General features: G+C 39.5%; 1 protein-coding gene across 1 annotated transcript; it reads right to left on the reverse strand.

Annotated features, from left to right (window-relative positions):
- Positions 1–1,542: 1,542 nt before the first annotated feature.
- On the reverse strand, positions 1,543–16,715 carry vamp3 (vesicle-associated membrane protein 3 (cellubrevin)). Its single transcript, XM_075460649.1, has 5 exons — positions 16,605–16,715; positions 6,527–6,605; positions 4,607–4,765; positions 4,322–4,373; positions 1,543–3,460 (listed from the first exon to the last, which is right to left on the reverse strand). Coding segments are annotated over exons 1-5 (309 nt in total). The 5' UTR covers positions 16,607–16,715; the 3' UTR covers positions 1,543–3,443.
- Positions 16,716–22,315: the final 5,600 nt, after the last annotated feature.

Below are 22,315 nucleotides of genomic sequence, written 5' to 3' on the forward strand. Positions count from 1 at the left end.
CAAAATTGCAGACCGGACCGGTAAAAGGTAACCAATCAGGTTACGAGCTGGGCTCTGTTGCCTGTCAATCACCGATTGTGCACGCGCGATACAAGGTAGGCTCGTCCCCACGCTTATTCATCTAGACTATTGAACTTCATTACGGGCTAGTCTACTTACTGTGTCTTCCATGATCGCAAATGACAGGTGAGTTGATGAATGAGGAGTCGTGTACGCGCATCTGGCGTGCACGTAGACGTGCAAGAGTTCTCATGTGTTTTGATGGGGCGGGACAGGAAGTTGAATAACTTTTTATTTTTCGGTTAAAAAATAAGCATTTCTTGCATTTTGCGACTACGGAGGTCACCGTTTTCAACTTCAAGCGTTCTGATAGATCATGTAAACTCTTAAAATGCCAAAAATTAGGACTTTACGTATGACAACAACAAATCCTGCAGACTGCAGCTTTAAAGTCACTACATTGAGCCATTACTACATTACTACCCTTTAGCATATGAGCAAAACAACAACAATACACATCCCTTCATTTAACTTTAAAAATTAAAATTTAAAGAGCTGGGACGCAAAATTGCACAATAAGTCTTCCGAAGTAAACAATGACAAATCATGCAGTAAAAGTCAGATGACAACTAAAAGTGAAAAAAAATGTATTTGCAAAACTTAAATGTATTGTTCTATGTATTTATTTCAGGATTTATTCAATATGCAGTTTTATTTATTTCACTGACATATTTGTGTATTCGCAGCTTCATTTCTTTTCATTAATAGTGACCGCAACGGCGTCCCATAGCCTCCATCTGCTTGCTTCTGCAACTGAGTGAATGACTGTTCATTCAGAGGTAAGCAGATGCAGGGCACTACTGGCAGATAATTTAATGAATTCTGCCTTCAACTTCTCCCCCTTGAATTCCGGTAAGTATGTTAATGTAATATTCAAATAAAACCCCCATAAACCTAGATCAGTGAAAGATTGCAGTAGCAATAGTCGGTTTTTTTAGGCACATTGAGAAAAACAAAAAGAGATGCAAAAATATAACTCCCTCAGCCTCTCAGTTGTGGACAATTTGAAGTTAGCCACAATATCCCTTTCAATTTGAAAGCATTGGTCAGAACAAACAACCAATGTGCTCATGTAGACCGATTAACCTACTCCCCGTCAGAAAATAGCTTGCAAGATACAATAAACAACTTGCTTGTTTAACCAGCTTTCCACAGATGTGGATATATAATAATACATTCTAACAGTAGATATTTAAAGCACATTTAAATTTGGAATGTAGCAACTAGATTACTATCACCTCATTTTTTGACATGATGCAGGAACATCTGGATTTACCACTGTAACTGAGCAAAGCATGAAGCTGCCCGAAATCCTCAGGAGCTAAAAGATGTGTTTATCACACGGCCGTTCCGGCCGTTTGATTTATCACATTACTGGATCGTTAGCCCCGGGCTGCCCTGGAGGGTCAACGCGCTTACATTTTGCATCTTTCTAGAGAATAACAAATAAAATAAAAAACACATAAAAATAGATCACCACCGTTTCTTCCAAGTTTTCCACATGAAATTTAATGTTTTATTCAAGCAACAGGCCATTAGAGACACAGAGTACAATTGCACTTTGTTCAACACACATTCCCAGTAAGCGTGAGCGAGGCTTGGGAAGTCAACGAGTCTAAAATGTCAGCGTAAAAAGGAAGATGACAGTTTAAGTCACAGCCTACTGTATGTGATACAAGTACGGTCTGTAAAAGCATTCCATTCACCTACAAGTCTCCTTAGAGGCTGTATGTCAATAAACTTAAAAAAAAAAACAAGAAAAAAGAAAACCTACAGAGCCCATATTTGTGTCAGTGCTCATTTCTGTGTATTATGGATACACTGTGATGGACAAGTCGCAAATGGCCGCTAGATGTCTTAAGAGCCTGAAAAACATCAACATAAGAGAAATGATCAAATAAAACAAATCAAAACAAAAAATAAACCAAATCCAGTGTTGGTGTGGCATCTATCACAATGTCGAAGCCCAACGTTTAAATTCCACATTCTATGAGGTTCAGCAGCAGAGAGCTGAGCACCACCGAAATAATAAAGTTTGCAGCAGGAAAAAGTTACGGTTTCATTTAACAGGCTGCAAATAAAATCTATCATACATTAAAACTGAAATATCACACGTGAAAAGTATCTTACATTAATCAGATGGAAGAAATGCCAGCGTGACTTTGGAGAAAAGTTTATTAAAGGTTAAGTTGAGCTGATTAATGGAAGGAGCACAGTATTCGTTTCGACAAACCGGAGCACTGAAGGCACTATTTCCCTGGCTGGTACACATGGTCAATAAAAGTATGGCTGTATTTTTGGCTGTTCTCCATTGGAGAAACCTATTCTGCCTGAAACTATCTTTACTTATGTTGTTGTGCTTGAACATTTCACAAAAGCAATTTTTTTCTTTTTTTTTTGACACATCCGTGAGAGAACTGAATGGATACAATTCATCTCCTCTTAATATTAGCACTTTGTTCTCTTTTTTTTCCATTTTAATGTAAGTTTTCTGGCTTTTCTTAGGCTGTGAGGCTGTTTGGTCTTGGCATACAGGCACTTATCTAAACACAAGCCCATACTGGCTTTACAGTGTAGGAGGTGCTACCCAAGAAGAGGATGAAAAAGGGCCGTTATGATCAGATGGTTCAATTTAATCTTACTAGTCTGACTAGTTTATGTAACATTTCTCTATATTCAATCCTAGTCGTAATGTCTTCTACAAAGAACACAATTAGTACTTAACCGTGTGTAAAAAAACGATGAACCTCTGTATCCTGCCATTCATTAATCAACTGTAACCATTCACAAAACAGAGCTAATCTTAAATGAGAAAAATATCAAATATACTGGTGTTATGTTCTGAAAAGCAATTAAGTCTATGTGTTGGAAAGGGGCCATCTCTAACAAGCTAACTCAGAACATCCTCAAAGGCACATTTCTTAGTCTGGCACACAACATCAGAGGCTACTAATAAAATATAGTAATGTAAATACAAGTTGAGGACAGTTTACAATATTCTTCATGTCTCGTCTTGAGGTTGGAGCGACTGTGTGTGTGCTATGTCACAGAGTCAATTAATAATGAATCGTTTTATGGACTCAAACAACAAATTCATGCGTGTATATTTCAGTTTTCTTTGGTATCTGGCATGGCGTTCTAATGTAAGTGTTGTGGTATGATGTATTAACACGGGGGAAAACTGTAATATTGTGACATGTGCAAAACACACACACAGACATACACGAGGCAATCCAGGACAAAGAATGAAGACCCCTGCAGAGGTGAATAATGTGGAGGTCAGCGGACACAATTAATGCGATTTCCTCTGATGAAGAATGCACGTTGTCCCACTCCTCTTCATCATCATCCTTGTCTCCACTCCTCCTCGTCCTGCTGCGATTTTACGAGCAGCTCCAAACTGTGAATGCAGTAAAAACACAGGATTCAGGCATCAAGAGTTAAAATTGATCAAGCAAAGCTCCTTTGACGCTGGTAAAAAAAACTTGCCAACATTGATTAAGATCTGGGTTGTGAGTGTAATGTGTTTAAGCGGCATTCTGACGCACGTTAAATAACTCCGCAAAGGACTTAAGATTTTATCAGCTCGAGCCAATTTTCACTGAGGATGCTGTCGTTGGGGCTGTAATAGTGGCTACGGCTCACTTTTCCTTTGCAGAAACACATGTTTTTTAGATCAGAACTGGACGGGTCTTAGAAATTAACAGCAGCTATAAATGCCGTGATGTGATGTCTCTGTCCACATCAAATAAACACTAAATAAAACTGACAGCAAACAACAGCAGAACAAAAAGCAAATAGATTGATCGACTTTAACTGACAGCATGGGAGATGGCAGCTCAGTCTCAAAAATATTAAATAACCTTATTATTGTAGAAAGCTGCGCCTTAAATAAATAGTTGCCAAGCACAGCCTGTAGGAAGAACTGTTGCATAGGGTGTGGAAAATGTGTCTCCACACAGGGCCAGAAATATATCTGAATCTTAGGACATGGGCATATGAGATGTCTTTCACAATCTGAGGGTACAACAAGTCATCTTTAAAAAGGAAGCAACTAAAATCTCCAGCTTTGCTTAACAAAATAAAAAATCTGAAGCACCAATAACTTCTGCACAGCACTGATTAGGATTACACTTATCGAAAGAGCTGTAAGGTGAAATTGAATGAAAAACTTCAGAGATCCTTTAGATCATCTGAATTTACACAACCTGCAACAAGTCTGTTGACAACAAGCTTCTCTGACCACAGGCTTCATACTCACTGATAATGATGGCAATGATGATCACTATAACTGCTATCAGTATGGCCCACATCTGAAAGGGATAAAAGGTAGAGAAAGTCAGTATTTATTCAAACAAAACTGATAAATGGTAAGACGTGTCATTTGTGCTTAACATGTATCTTATGGTTGTGTAGTAAGGGTAATCTATTTTTAGCATGAAACTTTGACCACTCCCAGTAGAACCAGTCCAGTTGAGATCAGTTCAAGTTGTGATCATCAGTAGGGAATGGTCTGTCAGCTTCAGACAAAGCTTTGATAAATTACCTTACAGTTCTTCCACCAGAACTTCCTTTTCAGCTTGGCGGCACTGGTCTCGAACTGGGAGGCTCCAGCCTGCAGTGCGTCTGCTCTGTCATCCAGTTCAGACAGTTTCTGATCACGCTCCAGCACTTTGTCCACATTAACGCGCATGATGTCCACAACCTAGTCAGGCAAACAACACGAGCAAACACATCAATAAACAAATGAAAAAGAAATACCTGCTATACCACGAGTTTATTCTTGTACATTCTGAATGTTGAATATAACAGTTATATTCGTACGCTTATTTGTATTTTGTCTTGTTTTAAGAAAATAATAAAGAGTAAAAGCCAAGTTCAGGAATGTGCAAGTGGATCATTATTATGACATGATGACATAACAACTTCAAATGTGAAATGGCCTCAAGCAATGTTACCCAACACCTCAACCAATCAGTAGATCACATCCTCAAAATAAATCATCCACAGACTTTTAGTACAGCAAGAACCAAACAAACATACATGTGCATAGACAGTGTTACAGACTACACATAACCCATATGTTCCACTGATCCACAAACCCCCTGACTGCCCCGCCTCTCAAACCGAGCAGCACGATGGAGGAGTCTTTAGGCCCATGTGGGTCTTACATAACCATGGAAATGATGATTACATAATTTTCTGGCAGCCAATGGGAGCCTCTGTGTGACACACTGAGGGTAAGATTCTATATGGGAGGGGCAAACCTCAAGGGGGAGGTAGAGCGAGCGAGCGAGCGAGCGAGCGAGCGAGAGAGCGAGAGAGAGAGAGAGAGAGAGAGAGAGAACAGTAATGGGGATTATGAGTGAGACTTGGCAGCCTTTTTACCTGAAGTCTTTAGTGACACCGCTGTGACTAGTTTCTTATAACTGAAGAAATGGCTTCCACTGAACGTTCTTTGGCATATGAACTGACATGTGGAGGCAGAGCTTTAGAGAGCAACTCATTCCATCTGGTGAATCATGTAACGGCTGCCAAGGGTTATGCAAGTTTCTGCACAAGAGCGAATAAAGATGGGAGGGGAGGGGCAGGGAAAGTAGGGATGGGGAGGGGCTGCTGCTAAGTTGCAGGAATGATTTTCATCAGGAAGAGTATGAAATTACACCCTTTGAATGTCAAAGGGTGTAAGAAACAAGTGTTGTCAAAACTACGTGATTAAGACGCGACATTACCAAAAGCATCCTGGTTAACTTCCACATGAAGCTGTGTTAAAGGGATACGCCACCCCCAGGCCAAATTAAGTGTATCCCCGCATTCCCGAGACATAAATAAGTGTGTGGGAGCGTTTTCCTGGCGACCCAGGCATTGTCCGAATCTCACAGCACTGACCACTGCTTGGTTTCGCGTAATACCTCCATGCTTGCGTCGCCGACCGAAATATTACTCCGCTCAACCTCTGTTTTGAACACAGATGGGACAGCGGGGGTGGGGATTCCCAATGACGTAGCGGGGAGTGTGCGTCGGCTGTGTTGTCCGCACCGGAAACTAGTTCCCAAACCGACATGAGCAAACCAAGCCTTCCGTGTTGATTTACACAGTCATTTGCACTCGATGTGAAAGTACACCACAAGTAAATTAATTCACGTTGGGCGAAATATTTCGATTGGCGACGCAAGCATGGAGGTATTACGCGAAACCAAGCAGTGGTCAGTGCTGTGAGATTTGAACAATGCCTGGGTCGCCAGGAAAACGCTCCCACACACTTATTTATGTCTCGGGAATGCGGGGATACACTTAATTTGGCCTTGGGGTGGCGTATCCCTTTAAGGTTATGAAAAGAGCTTTGTTTCAAAGTCACAGACAAAAATACAAGTATTACTGTATTCCCTCTGGAGCTGAAAACACTGGGTACATAAAAATAAAAATAGAATTTAATTGTTGAAGAAAAATCCAAAATATATCTCACCTCATCCACCTGGGCCTGTGTCTGCTGCAGACGACGGTTGCCTGACGGCGCGCCAGAACCTTCTGGACCCTGGGATGACCTGACGAAATAATAAAAATTAAACGTAAAACTCTAAGCCTCTCACTTAAAATGTTAAAAGCATTTTTCACTTCACAAATAAGCAGTTTCTGTGGAGCATTTTGTTAACGTCCACGTTCACTTGTCATGACAGCCAACATGCATTGTCCCCACTTGATAATCATGACATTTCTTATTTTAAAATCAAAATCCTATTTTATCCAGTTATTTTAATTCCTAATGATATTCCCCAAATAAAATAGCCTTTTCATTACTTTTTGGTTCGATGTTGTAGATTATAGTGTCGCTGGTAAATGCATGCGTTTGAAAGAGGGTGATGGTTAATAAGAGAAGTCAGGTGGACTAGACTAGCTGGAATAAATTACAGATAACTCAATGTTCTGAAAGTTAGCATGTTGGTATTGTATTGAAACTGACACCTTGAGGGTTTTTAAGACATAGCTGGGCTCTTTGTAAGAGTTAATAGTCTGATACAGTGCACTATACTCAATTCAAGACATTTCTGATACCCGTTTTAGTTTGCAGGTTGTGAAAATACATTACAATTGCCTGTAGTGCCACATTTACCCTCAATGTACCGAGTGGATAAATAAACAAACAGAACTCAAATTATTTTCAGGAACTATTACATCTGTTCCAACAACAAGCCTTTAACCCTCATACCTGATTTAAAACACAACTTAATTTCTGAAAGGGGACATTTTTGTCCCCTTTTAAAACAACTTAAAAACATCATATGTTAATATTTTTCCCCGCTTTTTTTTCATAGATTTTAATCCACTTCAGTTCTGATCATAACTACCAAGTTTTCAATTATTTTCAAAAATTGAACCCTTTAAATACTGGTTTATATGATGTAAACACTCATTTCTGTAAAAGAAAACAAAACCCCCCACAAAAACTGCTATATTTTCAATGTATGCAATGGAAAGTGAAATATTCTATGGGGGATTATTAGGTCTGGGATATGTCATTGATGACCAACAACATCAGTTTTTACAGCTTTTTAGTTTTTCTGCAATGGCAGATTACAGAAACGGCTCTCATAGACATCCATTATAATGAATACAGCATTAGACTAGAAAAGATTTATGAAAAAAAAGTGGAAAAAAATATTAACATATGGTATTTTGGAGATAATTTTAGAAGGGGACAAAAATTAATATTTTTTCTACACAATGAAAAATTACATTGTATATGATGTGCGTTTGAAATTCGAAAAAATATGATGAGTATCACTATTTCCAGTGTGAAATTTGAGGAGAAAGTACACCCCAAGTGGACAAAAATGTCCCCTATCAGGGATTAGGGTTAAGAAATTAAAAAGAACATATGGCGTTTCACTACTCTACAGACTTTGGTGGATCACGGTATCTCATAAGTACGACTGCCTGCAAACTAATATATCATTTTCATGTGAGCTGTGCAAAGCATGACTGAGTGAGGTGACTGTGCAGTCTGGTCAAATTAATCCATTATGTCTCCGTCTGTTCGTGGGTTGGTGCCGTCAGCTTCAAAAGCTCCATTTGAGATGGTAGAGTTGGAAAACGTTTTGAAAAGAAAGAAAAAGAAAAGAAGGATATTTCCACTTGTGCTGCCCTAAGCGCATCGCACTCAATGAAAGTTACATTTACATCACAGCAGAGTTACTGACGCAGGCCTGAATACCCACTCAGACAAAAAAAAAGAGACGTTAGAGGGTGTTTCTTTCCTTCTTTCCTTCTTTCTTTTACACAGAGTGAAACACTTACGATTAACAGTTGTGACGCAGTTATTACAAAGCCAACTAAAACAGTTCGATGATTCTGAATGGACCAGCAGAACGGCTCATCATGCCCATGATTTACAAATTACATCAAACTGTTAGAGTATATTCAAAATAAACTGTAACTTGATTATTCTGTGGATTATTCTGTATAGAAGGTAATTTTGCTATTTCAGTTTATTTTGCTCCCTCTCCAAAGACGACACACAGGAAACATTTTAATTGTTTTTATTTTTATTTGCGTCTAGTGTTTTAAATTGAAAACTTGTTTGAGACATAATTTGTCAATTATTGGGTTGCCCCAATATCTGCTAAATAATTAAGGCTTTAAAACAACACAAGAAATGAGTTTGAAACTCCGTCTTTGGTACTCTGACGCACAAGTGAGGAAAAAATTCAAATGTGCACATGCAAGTCAAGAATGGATTTTAAAGCAATACAATGTAACTTCTCAAAAAGCCCACTATGGAGCTCCCCCTACAGGCTTGGAGGTAATGTACGGTTACACTGTCGTAAAAACAACACCCTTTCGCTTTCACGTTTCACGTTTGTTGACGAACCGGCGAGGAGTCAGAAGGTGCAAGCTATGTCAACCGAGAAGGTAAGAGTAATCAAATGTACCTGGGAGCGTGAGATGGGTCTATTTGTTTTTGTGGTATGTGTGCCAGAAAGCAAGTCGAAGTACTTCCGCTCAGCTCCCGGGCCGCTACCGGGCCGCTCCAGCAAAGTAACATAGCGCAGTTATTCCAACTCAGACCCCCGAAGGGCATAGGAGACAGGCCAATCGTAATATTAAAACTCATTCTAGCTGCACAATTTTTTTCAAGCTGTTATTTTAAGGTAGAAATGTTACATAGTATTGCTTTAAAGCCGGAGAGAGCTAAAAAAAAAAAAAATAATAATAAAAAAATAATAATACAGAATGCAGAGTTAATTTAGTTTCCACTGAACTGATAAGTTGTTCTGCGCTGCATCTGTACCTTTGCTTGACTCTATCAGCATAGTTGCCAACATGTGGGTTTATAGTCATGAAAAGAATACGATCGTCATCATTTCTCCCAACACTCTGTGCATGTTGTAAATCTGACGGGACTGCATCTATGATTCCTGTAATAAAACTAATTAAACATACTTTTATGTCTTTTTTTTTTTGGTTTGTTTCTGTCTTTATTGAGGGAGAAAAACAAAGTGTTATCTGCCTTATTTTGCCCTTACTTTGTTTCATAAAGTATAAATTGTGTAAATTGTACTGATGAGAATATAAAAACAATAAGATGCCCCATCAACTCTTCTGAGATGCATTTATTTCACCTCGCTGCATTTTACTTAAGTACATGTTGTCAACAATAGGTGAATTAAAAAAAGTTGTGATTCATCAATTGTCACTTTTAAAAATGGATTGTTTAAACTGATGCTTAATTAGAAACAAAAACAGTGAAAATGTTTGTTAAAGGGATAGTTTGCCTCTTTTGACATGAAGCTGTATGACATCCCATACTAGCAATATTATTTATGAACATTTTCTTACCTCCCGCTGCGTCCTGTGAGCCGAGTTCCAGCCTCGTTTTGGTGTTGACGAAGGTAGTCCGGCTTTATTTTTGTGCCCCCAGCCAACTAGCCGGACTACCTTCGTCAACACCAAAACGAGGCTGGAACTCGGCTCACAGGACGCAGCGGGAGGTAAGAAAATGTTCATAAATAATATTGCTAGTTAGGGGTGTGCAAAATAATCGTCATGACGATGCATCGCGATTCTAATTTTTGCGATCTACTGCATCGATTCTTGACGCCAAGTATCGTTTTTTTTTGGGGGGGCTTTTTATGCCTTTAATGATAGGACAATTGATGCATTTCGCTGCAAGGGATGTTTGCAATATTTATTTTATTTTTTTATAGTTTTATAAAGCCTATGCACTTTTTTTTTGTCTGTACTGATTATCCCTATTTTGTTATTTTAAGTTTTATAAATCCTATGCACTTTTTGTGATGAGTGTGTCCAGTAATAGTAATATTTGTTTTAATGGCTCCAAAAGTTGTTTCAATAAATACAGTTATGAATTGATTTGCTTTGAGTTATGTATCAATTGAAGACACTATCCAGATCATACACAGCCAGTCAGCCACTGGTAATGGCTTTATTTTTTTTTTTAAAGTATGTTCAGTGAAAATATCGCAATGCATCGCGATGCATCGCAATAATTCAAGTATCGTGATGCATCGTGATAGTATCGCATCGTGGCATGTGAATCGTGATTCGAATCGAATTGTGACTTCTTTGCCAATACCCACCTCTATTGCTAGTATGGGATGTCATACAGCTTCATGTCAAAAGAGGCGAACTATCCCTTTAATGCACAAATGCTCTTTTCGGGAAACTTGGCCTAATGTAAATAGGGTCACAAGAATTTATCACTGGTCTTGACGGTAACCTTACAGCTCTGCATTACGACTAACAGGAAATACACCACATCACAACAGCAGCATATTCATCTCTGTTAGTTTTTTTTTTAGCAGAGAATGAAACTGGAGTTCAAACCTTACTGTTATTGTCTCTGCCCAACAAATGAAGTCTCAGTTAGCCATCTCAGTCCCATTTCAGACTAACGTGCAAAGAGGCTCTCCTCGTGTAAAATTGTTGACCAGTTTTAACAAATTTCATGTCAAAGTCTTAGAAGTTGTCATCACATATATCACAGTATATAAAAATGTGCAAACTTCTTTATGTTAGGTCCTATAACATTGACCTACATTGTCACTTGAAATCTTTGGTGAGTTCCTGAAGGGTCTTCAGCTTCAAGTTCACGGCTAGAATGTGCAGGGCTCACACGGACATTTTCATTTCCAACAACGGCGCTACATCCCACAACTGTAGGGAGAGCCAAAGTGCCAAAAAAAATGCCAGAATTTCTAGAGAAGCTTTAAATCCCTGCTTCATATAGGCAACATATCTGACAAGAGAAAGCTGTGGAAATTAGACACTGTGTTAGACAACCTGCCAAGTTTGAAGCTCTGTTCTTATTTTCTGAGGTTTACTCTTTCTTAACAATTTCAGAAAATGACCATAGGCTCAGCTATATTATTTTCATTTTTCTGATTTTCTGTTTAATGTAATCAATTATCAAAATAATACCATAAGTATTCCCAGTTATAAGCATATTCCTAATTAACAAGTCGTCCCTCGCGATGGCTGATGAGCAGCTCTATTTGCTCCGGTCTGCGGAGGTCATCCAGGCTGGTCTTTGGAAAGAAGCTTTTCAGCTGTTGGGGTGCGACTGTTTTTTGTACCTTGGCTATCTCCTTCAAGCCATAGCAGAGGAGTTCATGGGCTCTCTCGGTTCCTGTGGGGGTCTTCACTCTCACTCTGAGATGGTATCTCCTTGTCTTTACTTTAAGGGCCATTCCTCCAACCCCATGGACAACTAGTGTGATTTTCTCACTCTTCAGGTCAAGCCTCCTGGCTGCACGGTGGGTAATGTAATTCGTGTCAGATGCTAAGTCGATTAGAGTTCCGATCTTCTGACCTGCATTGGTGGTGACTTCGAGGAGCATGAGGATCACTGGGAGTTCTTGAACTGCACTTCCTTTCATGCCTCCAGGCTTGTCTGTGCAGAGAGATCTTGCTGAGACATTTGTAAAGGCCTTCTTACACTTTTCTGCCATTTCAGGGGACAGTTCTGACATGAATTGTTTTTGTTCTTCTGTCAGTTTGTGCCTCTTCATGGTTGACTTAGATGTTTCTGTCTCGTCCCTTTTAGGGTCTCCCTTCTGGCACAGGAAGAAGTGATGGCCTCTTCTACATCCCGGCTTTCTACACAGGTACGTGTCTTTGCAGGTATTGTCTTCATGACGCTCCAGGCACTTTGTGCAGGCACCCAGCCTCTCCACAGCACTCAGTTTGTCTTTCACCGTCAGGTCTTTGAACTGTTTGCAGAAGAAGAGCTTCTCTGCGTGCCGCTCATCACCACAGACGACACATCCCTCTTTACTCGTGGACTTGGTAGAGGCGTACTTCTTGGAGTCAGCTGGTCTCTTGTCCAGCTTCTCACACACTCCAAGTTGCTCAAGCCTCTCCAAGACTTCCTCTTGAGTTTTCAGGTAGGTCAGGAGCTTGTCGAAGTGGTTGTCTGGGGTCACTGCGTTTGTTGGATTGACCATGAAGACTAGCCAGTCCCTCTTCATTGTGTCAGGCAGTTTGCTTTCGATTGACCTGATGACAAGAGGGTTTTTGATGGCTCCAGTATTGCCGAGCTCTGTGAGGTCGTTCAAGGCCTTTTCGACAGACTGGATGAGTTCGATCATCTTCCTGGGCTGGTGGGATTTTAGAGGCGGGATCTTCTCCAGGTCCTCAATGATCTCCAGGGCGATGGTGGTCTTATTCCCAAATCGGTTTTCCAGGACCTTGAACATCTCCTCAGCTGACTTGTAGGTGGAGAGCCTGAGGTCTTTGCGGATCCTGTCGTCAACACTGTTGAGAAGTTGCATCTTCTTCGCCTCCGCCGAGCCGTTTGGCTCGCCTTGTCGCTGAAGACTCTCCCAGTCCTTTTTCCATTGATGGTAGTCTCTTTTTGAGCCATGGAATCTGGGTAGGCTGGTGGGTTTTATTTTGAGGATAGGTCGCTGGACTGGCTGTGGTGCTGACTGGGCCTGAAGAGTTGTTCTTCGCCTTTCTTCCTCTGCAGTTCTCTGCACGATAAGGAATTCAGCCTTTTTTGCATCAAGGTTGTTCTTCAGTTTTCTTGGGTCCTTTGTCCTGCCATCCATGTGAGTCTTTTCCTCTTTGGGTATCCACTCCTCCCATTCCTTGAATGCAGCTATTGCGTCTGCGACAAGTTGCTTTGCATTTTTCACCTGGTGCTCGTATGCGTCTACGTTGACCAGGGACACAGGGATTCCACGAGCCTGTTCGCATGCCGACTCTGCCTCCTTGATGGCGAAGGTCAGCTCCCCCTCAGCGTACCTCGACCAGAGACTGTACTGCACATTTTCTCTGGCGTCTTCCAGTCTTTTTCTGCAGTCTTCTGTGGTCTTTGAAATGTCTGCTTGTTCTTTGGGGTGCAGCTTCACCTCTCCTTCTTCATCAACCTCCATTAGCAGACCAAGCTCGTACTCGTCATTGGCGTCATTGATTGTCCTGGAGAGTGAGCAGAGTTCCCTGTATGCTCTTTGAATCTCTGATTTCGTCAGGTGTTCAATTCCTCTTGTGAGGTAGTTTGCCCGCTTTGTGAAGGCTGTCTTTGCTGAAGTCCTCTCTGTCTTCAGCTGCTTGATGGATTTCCCTGTGGATTCTTCTGCCATACTTGCAGTTATTCCTCACGTAGACAAGGTCGAGTGGAGGCCGTTGATCCTTCGTCTCTGTTGCCACGTTGGTTTTCAACTCTCAAGTTTTGGTGGTTTTGATGGTTCCCTCAGTAAAGCTTCAAACTTGAAAAAGCCCGGTCGGGTAAGGAACAACTCAAACAATGATTTCCCCTTTTTGTGTTTTTATTCACGTTCTTTTGTTGGATTGATTTTCTTCATCGAAGGGGTTGTCTCACTGAATTAGTTAGGTTGAAAACCAGTTGCGTCTGACCGGTGAACTGATGGATTTTTTGGTTTCTTTTGTTGGTTTTTGTTTGTCTTCCTCCAAGCATTTGCTCTTAACAAACATTTACTTCTCTCTCCTCTGCTGCATGTGTTCATCTGAGGTTAAAATGGCCGTCTTTCAGGTAGTTGCCCTGTCCAGACAGGAAGTCAGTTGGGGTGCTGTGGTGTGGTTGTTCCACTGATGGTCTGCCCCCTGTAGGTCCGGCTGAAGACTGGTTGTTTGGATTGTTGTGAATGTGAATGTGATGCTTTGGATGTGCTGTTCTGTCAGTTGGCGTGACAATCCCTGTTCAATAAGCCTTCCTTTCCCTACCAAACATTTTTACACCGGTGTTATACTGCCACCCTCTGACCTGAGAAAGCACTGCTCTGTGATGGCAGCACCTGTTTGATATGACGTTTGGAGGATGAGCTAAGTTAGTTTTTTGTAAGAATTTTAGAGAAATTACTACGACCCTTTCTAAAGAAATAATATGGAGAATACACTCAGTCTCTAGCTGATAACACTTTACTTAAACATGGAGAAGCAGCATTTAGCTGTTATGCTGCAAACAAGTGGAACAAACTGCCAGTGGAGATTAAACTTTCACCAAATGGAGACATTTCTAAATCCAGGTTAAAAACATTTCTTTTCTCATGTGTCTATGCATGAAATATCTTTTAACTTATCTAGACTGTTGCTTGTTTTTAAATTAATTAAAATTATTTTATTTGTTTCTCTTTATATTCTTTTATTCTTTTATGCTTCTTCCACTCCCTGCTGCAATGCTTTTATTTTATGTGAAGCACTTTGAATTGTTTGTACATGAAATGTGCTATATAAATACATTTGATTTGATTTGATTTGATTTTGATACTTGCTATGTGAAACAGCTGCTGTATACATAAACCAGGCCCTATAATGCAGCAGTGAAATGCAAACAAAACTTACAATCTGCCCTACTCAAAACATCCTCTGTCAAAGCTGTGAAAAGACACACTACAGGTTAAATTAGTCTGAGCTAGTGCAGGACAGGTCATTCCACTTTAACATTTCGATAAACACTCGATCTGTGTCAACTTGTTAAAAAGAGTAGTGTTCAATCAAGGTAATTAATTTTAATCAAGCCAACAGTAAAAAGAGTCCTCTTAACAATCAACACACCAAATCATCACCCAAGATTCAGTCAAATGAGATGTGTTAATACACTGCAGTGGCCGTGCCTGATGTTTGATATTGAGTGTATTGACGGTCATGGGATCAGCCACGTGATTTGACAGGATGGAAAAGTGTAATTTCTCTCAAGGATCCACCACCAGTGTCGCGAGCAAACCAAAGCAATGGACCCACAATTCAACTGGCAACACCAAGCCCGGTAATTAATTGCCAGAAAGAGGAGTGTATAAAAGTATTATATCCCAGTGTTCCAAGACAAAATGGCAAGACACATTAAACATCTCATTTCCCATTTATAATCATCATAAGTAATACTTATAGAAAGCCACATATTTGCTTTCTGCATACTTTCTATGTCAGTCCTTAACATCAGTTTCCTTCCACACTTATGTGTTAAAAGTCTAAAATGCATTTATTTGGCTAATCAAATTTTGTTCCTCAATTTTAGCCTTGAAAATACTGCGTGCTCCCAGTCATTAAACGTACCACTTCGGAAAGAGATGGTGTATAAAGAACAAGAACTCAGGGGAATCCTTGTTTCTCCAGAACCTGGAATTTTCATAGTATAAATACATTTGAGGTGTGCACGAGTCCACTTCGAAACTTCAACAAGAACAAAGTGTGGTTGATGAAACTAAAATACCATTAGATAACGGCATTACAGATTACAGGGTGTGCGTGGCGATAAGTGACGTAAATTGTAATGAGTAACACTGTCATATCCTTTAATAAAACCAAACAGTGCGAACTGAACAGGTCATCTGAATGTTTTTATGCCCTAATTCAGAAAATGCACATGTGAGTTTTAAATAAAACTAGGATTTGGGACCGAAAGTTGTTAAGCCGTAGATAATAAAGATAAATAATTCAGTGCCAATTACACAATATTAAACTACCAACTTTTTCACACAATGATTATTTATTAAAAAAAAAAAAAAACATAGTCACCCATATGAACATTTCCTATTTCAAGTCCCTAAAGTCACTCAAATCTGACTGGTCTCCAACAGCATTATTTACTAATTAAAATAAGATAATGGATGTACTGACCCAGATACATGGAGCTAAGTTGAAGCAAGGCCAACCAAATGGAAAACCCGGATCCGGAGGAAACGGAATATTGGTTGCAAACCTAACATAACCGCTTATTGTCTACCATTTCATATCTGCGCAGCTGTGGACGTTAGAAAATATTCTCATATATGTATTGAGTTAAATCTAAACTTAACCAGAAAGGGAAAGATGGTATTGTTTTGTGATGGGCGGAGTTGAAAAGCTCTCGTTATTGCAACGGCTAGCTTAGCTTAGCTTAGCAAGTTTACGTTTAGAAAACGAGCTAAAGTACTAGCACTTGTTGATAGCTAATAGCAAAGTTTTGGGCGTTGTTTTTTTTTTTTTTTTGTCTGTCTTTTTTGGCGTCTTACCATAACACCAGAAGAAACAATTTTTTTTAAAGTGATTTTTGAAAGCTTTAGAAAGAAATTTTAGAGACTTACATGATGAAAAGAGTTTTCTTTGAACGACTCCGCCGCTGTTTCTTGTTAAAGTGTCAAGCCGTAACAGCTAGCGCTGTCGTTCGATATGATGCCTTCCCTGCTGTCGGAAATGTGGAATGTTTGCGAGAGTTGGACAACGAACGAAATTTAAGTAAAGTGATGAAAACACGGGAAAGTTTACGTTGTTGTTGGCATGAAAGGTGTTATAACAGATTTGATGTATATTATCTAGTCTGCAAAATAACTTTTGATAAAGTTTGTCATCAAGAAAAAAATGATCAATGCCAATTTCTTGTTTCTAAAAACATTTTGTAGTTAGATTGGAGAGTTCATGTTTATCACTCAAAATGTAAAACTTCTTAGAGTCTGAGCTTAGGGTGGGTATTTGAAGGCAACATTAAAGAAACAGTGGCCGTCGCATACCTACAGCTATTACCGCATTACATTAGATTAAGACATGACAGGCAAAAAACGGTTGAATAAAAAAAGTTATTGGTCGATTCAGCGACAAAAACAACAACAACTAACGCTTAAGATTTGTGTATTTTTACCTGTTATTTTTCATGCTTGTGTGGACAATAGAAATGCAAGAGGAACGCGATTTTAAGCCCGTGATCAACATGTGACATATGGGAACAAAAACTACACATCTACTTTCAGTCTCTCCAACCCTTCCGTATATGTAGTAGATGTTCACCACACAATCAAAATCATTGTTCGTTTGGTTTTTGTTTGCTTTCTCTTTTTTTTTTTTTTTGTTTTGTTCCATCTTTACCGTTTGGTTTATAAACAGGAATATCAAAGAGAAAGGTGATCATTTTTTGTATTAAATACTGCAGACAGCTGGGGTATGGGCTGTGCTCCTGTAAATAAGCTGTGCATTAATAGAGTGATTAATTAGGTTTAGGGAGCTATAGCAAGTCAACTCTTGTTTTGTTTTTTTCAATAAACCAACAGCTTGAAATACAAAATCTGCACAGATATGACACAACATACAAGACAAACAGGTCCCAACATCTTGAGGAGAAAAATCTCTAAAACAGACATATGACACACATGACAGCATTAACAAACCATTTCATTACAAAGGGGATGGAAATTGGTTGTGGAGCACCTGAGAGAGTAGTGTGTAGGCAAGTGGCTTGTAAGCTTCTCTGAAACCCGACAATGTCTGATATTAAATCTTTCCTCTGTAAAATTAATTTTCCTATCTGAAGTCAGAAAAACATGTATGACTTCCGATAGAGTCGACAACTGAAAAACATCTTGGTATAAATGAAAGGAGAAAGATAATAAAGAGGTGGCATGAGGGTCACTTCTGGTTGAATGAGTTACATCTATTTAATCTAGCATATAAAACAAAAACAGACAAAAAGATGATCTAAATCATCATTTAAATGTTTATTCATGTCATATTCATATCCTATCATCTGTTACACTGGACTAACCATGCATTGAACTCACTGCAAATAATATACTTTTAAATGCAAGCTGAAATTTACCAACAAATGTAACCTTTTATCAATAAAATTTCTAATCCTGTTATGGAATTCTTACATTCTTAACTGAGGACCTTCTTTTTCTTTTTTTTCTCTGTTCTATAACATACTTTGAGGAATGATAATAATAACAGGATATAACAAACGCCCTTCATATAATCAAGCTTCTTAATAGGTCATAGGTTCGACTCAAATCCGGCTGGCTGGTGCCGCCTCTGTATGAGGGGCACACACCATACTGTTCCAGCTGAGCCACAGAGGCGCCCCCAGTTAATTTCATGAATGTCAAAAGTTAGTTTACAATTACAGCAATGTGTTTGGATGATGCATTTGTTGTGTCTTCAGTGAGGAACAAGCGAACAAAGTTGAAATGGTACCCAGATGCTTTTGGGAAACCCAGCACTTTTATTTTGTGCTCTCCCCGCTTGGCTACATCCCAGAGCCTTCATCCACCACCGCTTCCCTTGCAGGTTGTTTCTCAGGTTTCTGCCAAAAACACACATGTATCTTTTTAAAATAATGTCCTCTTTGTCAACTTCTTTTTTTGTTTGTTTTTTGTTAAAGTTAGGATTCAGTTTTACGCTAATACAGCTTACATTGTTTATTTCTTTCTTGGCAGCAGCTCCATTGTACAGCAGGCTGGAACTCTCCTCCTGTAAGTGAAAAGTTAAGCACATTACCCACACACATCATGGGTTTTCAGTGGTTTCTGTTTGTGGTAAAAATAATACTTGAAATCAAAGAACATCACATTCAAACTCTTTGTTGGCTTTCACGCTGCTCATCTCATGTGTGCAGCAGGTGGACAAAGTAACAAAGTCAGTGTCCATGACTTTGCAAACTTGGTATGTAGGAACACAGAAATGGTAAACGCCTCAGTAACAAGCCTGACTAAGTTACACCTTATCCCCGCTGAACAGAGGGGTGCCTCTCAGCTCTCAAGTCCACTTTTTGGATGTAGTCTTTGTTCATGATGTTTAGTTTCATGTGGATAGAATCTCACTCTGTGCAGAAACCCAGCTGCCCAAACAGGGACATGACCCACTTTTCACTGAAACCCCCTCCCTGTTGACATTGTATATCGTTACTGACATTTACACTTGTCTTTAAAAACTCCAGAAGGGAATTCAGTTTGAATGCATTCTAAAACATTTATGCTTGAGATTAGGAGTGCAGAATTGGATTTTCACGGTTCAGCGTTGAACAATTTGACCAAAGCTTGTTCAAAGTGTAATGTCAGTTCATAATAACAAAGATAATTAATTCACGAGTTACACTGTTGGTCCAGTTGGTGTCAAAAGGAAGTGTGTCTCTCCTTGAACAAAATCAAAGGCATGGAAGACTTATTTGTTTATTGTTGATGAGGAGGAGGATTATATAACATGTTGTGTAACATGATTAGTTACACAGCTGTGGACCATACAAACCTGCCATGTTTATTCAGTTTTAATTGTGGGATTATTTTGAATAGTTGAATAGCCCTGCATTTAAATTCTTAATATTGTATGGCTATCACCTATTATAATCTGGTCCAAAATAGGATTGTAGTGACTAGTATCTATGGAGCAGTTGATAAACTTAACAGTAATCAAGACATGGTCTGGTTTCCATGACTAATATGTACTCAACAGAAGCTGTATTCGAGGACAAACTGCAACTATAAAATCCCAAACACTTTTGCTTACTTACATATTCATCCACTTCAATCAGCTCTCCAGCTTCCCTGAGCTCTGTGCTGCAGCCTCCAGGAAAACACTCCAGTCCACGCCTTTCTCTGATTTTCTGCAGGAAGTCATATGCTGTCGATTTTTCCAGCAGCGCTACCAGATAAACAGATGACACGGATGCAGTAATTTAGCTTAGAAAAGAGCGGAAAGATTTCAAATCCTCTTCAAACATCTTTCACTGTGTGTTATAAAAAAAATGCTTCACCTCCTTCACAGATGTAGGGAATCAGGAGCATCATGGGCAACAGTTTTGCCGCCATGGCCTCTTGCAGACTTTTTACCTGTTATACTCTGGAATACTGTGGCCACTCTCAGCTCCTGCCACTTTTTGTTTCAAGTCTCCACGCCCACCAACGTCCCAGTAGTAAACCCACAGGGTGGAAAGGCATCAGGTGGATTTGAACTGAGCAGTGGGGGAGGGAGCGACCGTGTAAAGGAACACATCAGTACGCTGAGACCCAGAAATGGGATTTTTTTAAAAGATTTTTTCACTCTCAATAAAAGATAAAAGGTTTGTTCTGCTAACAGAATGTGGATGCAGATTCTCAGTTATCCAGGTCATGATGATCCTAAGAGCTTGAATAAGGTCAACTGGACTTCTTCTTGGATCTTGAAGACATTTCACGTCTCACATGAAAGGCTTCTGCAGTTCCTGTTTTTTTTCCACAAATCATATGAATACATTTATTCATGTGGTAAAATTTCACAGTGAATACAGAGTGTAATACCAGCAGAAAGAGCACTGAGCATTCAGTAAAGGTCAGATCAATAAGCGTAGGGGGGTGGATTTGTAAGCTAAGTTTATGCTTACGATGACTTATAATGATAAATCATGACAGCATGTGAAGTTATTCAACACTAAGTGACATCTAGTAAGTAGAACAGTTCAACATTTCAAGGCATAGTGTTCCCGTTTATGTGTAATTCACTATATTCCAGCATGACCGTGGATGAGAAAAACTGAAAAAAAAATCTGGGCTGAACTGCTGCTTCAGCATAAAACATAAATGAAAGGGTCTCTTATGTTTAAAGTTGTTTCGGATTCCTAGTTATGTGTTATATATGAATACAGAAACTGAAAAAAGAAAAAGAAAACTACAGCTGACCCAACTTGATGAAAATTAATCCTCTTACTTATAATCATAGATATAACATGGGGTGTAGACAAAGTAAGACCAAGTATGCGGTTGTATGTGATGGGATTTTTCTGGAAAAACTGAAGCTAACACTAGAAATTCTTGTTTATTAAGACAACAATTTGGTTGGCTCAAGCGGTAAAAGGTTGAGAGACGTCTTCAAGGCAGTTAGCCCCATCACTGAGGTACTTAAAGCAACGCAGTAACTTGACATCATAAAAAAGGCAAGCTCAATAGAGCTGTTTAAGACTGCTGTGAGGATGATTCTTAAACATGTTTTATGACACTGGTGTCAGCTTGGGCTGCATGATGGTGTGGTGGTTAGCACTGTTGCCTCACAAAAATAGAAGGATCCTAATCCTAATAAATCCTAATAAAAGGTCCCAATCTCAAATAGAGAACTTTTGTGTGGAATTTGCATGCTCCCCGTGTACACGCGTGGGTTCTTTACAGATACTCCGGCTTCCTCCCAAAAGCTCCAAAACATTCATTTCGGATGCATAGTTGTTTGTCTTTGTGTTGACCCTGCGATGGACTGGGGACCTATCCAGAGTGAATCCTGTCTTTCACCCAGTGGCAGCTGGGATAGCCGAGATTGCCCCACTTTTTATAGTAAACACTGCAGATCCTGCTGTTTTAACAGGTGTAATTAGATGCCACCAAATACAGTGGTGTACTAGGACACCAGATTAAAATAGAATCAAATTCAAAGAAAAAACAAAACAAAAGTTGCAACTTAAGGTCAGCTTTTTTCTCCAAATTATCATTTTTCTTCTCCTCATTTCTGTAAAATGTAGAAAGAATAGCAAAGTTAACCTCCGCAGAACAGGACATGGTATCTTTAGTTTTGTTTTGTTTGAATTTTTTTTGTTATGACTGGGACACAAATCCTGTCATGGGGTCTTTATCTTTGTTTGTTTTGCCCAAAAAGAAAAAAAAACACACCTTTGAATCCTTGAAAAGTACTCTTTTCATGTGGCAAAGTTAAGACAAAAATATATATACAGTGCAGTGGCGGCTGCTGACTTTTAAAACAGGGGAAGCCCATATTACGCGTTCAGGGTTGTAGTGGCTCGTGCCATCCCAAAGCAGAAGATAGCAATGTTAAAAAGAATTAGTTAGAACATAGCTGTGTCTAGTATGACAAGTATGCCCAGCAAATACACAGAAAGAAGGTATAGACTTTGAAAATTCACACAGCAAGGCCAAAATCAAGTATGATCGAATCTAAGGCCTGTAAATGGCTGGATCTGTGGCTGGATCAGAATCTGTGGAGCATTTTGCCCTGTCATAATGAATACTTAGAGTTTGATGGTGGTGGTAAGTATTCTTAAAAAAGGTAACATTTG

This window comes from Odontesthes bonariensis, chromosome 3 (genome assembly GCF_027942865.1).
Source record: "Odontesthes bonariensis isolate fOdoBon6 chromosome 3, fOdoBon6.hap1, whole genome shotgun sequence".
Taxonomy (NCBI): Eukaryota; Metazoa; Chordata; class Actinopteri; order Atheriniformes; family Atherinopsidae; genus Odontesthes; species Odontesthes bonariensis.

Coding starts and splice junctions, on each gene's coding strand:
- vamp3 (XM_075460649.1), bottom strand. Junction 4,766..6,526: donor CACAGGCCCAGGTGGATGAG/GTGAGATATATT, acceptor TTGCCTGACTAG/GTTGTGGACATCATGCGCGT. Junction 4,374..4,606: donor TCTGGTGGAAGAACTGTAAG/GTAATTTATCAA, acceptor TATCCCTTTCAG/ATGTGGGCCATACTGATAGC.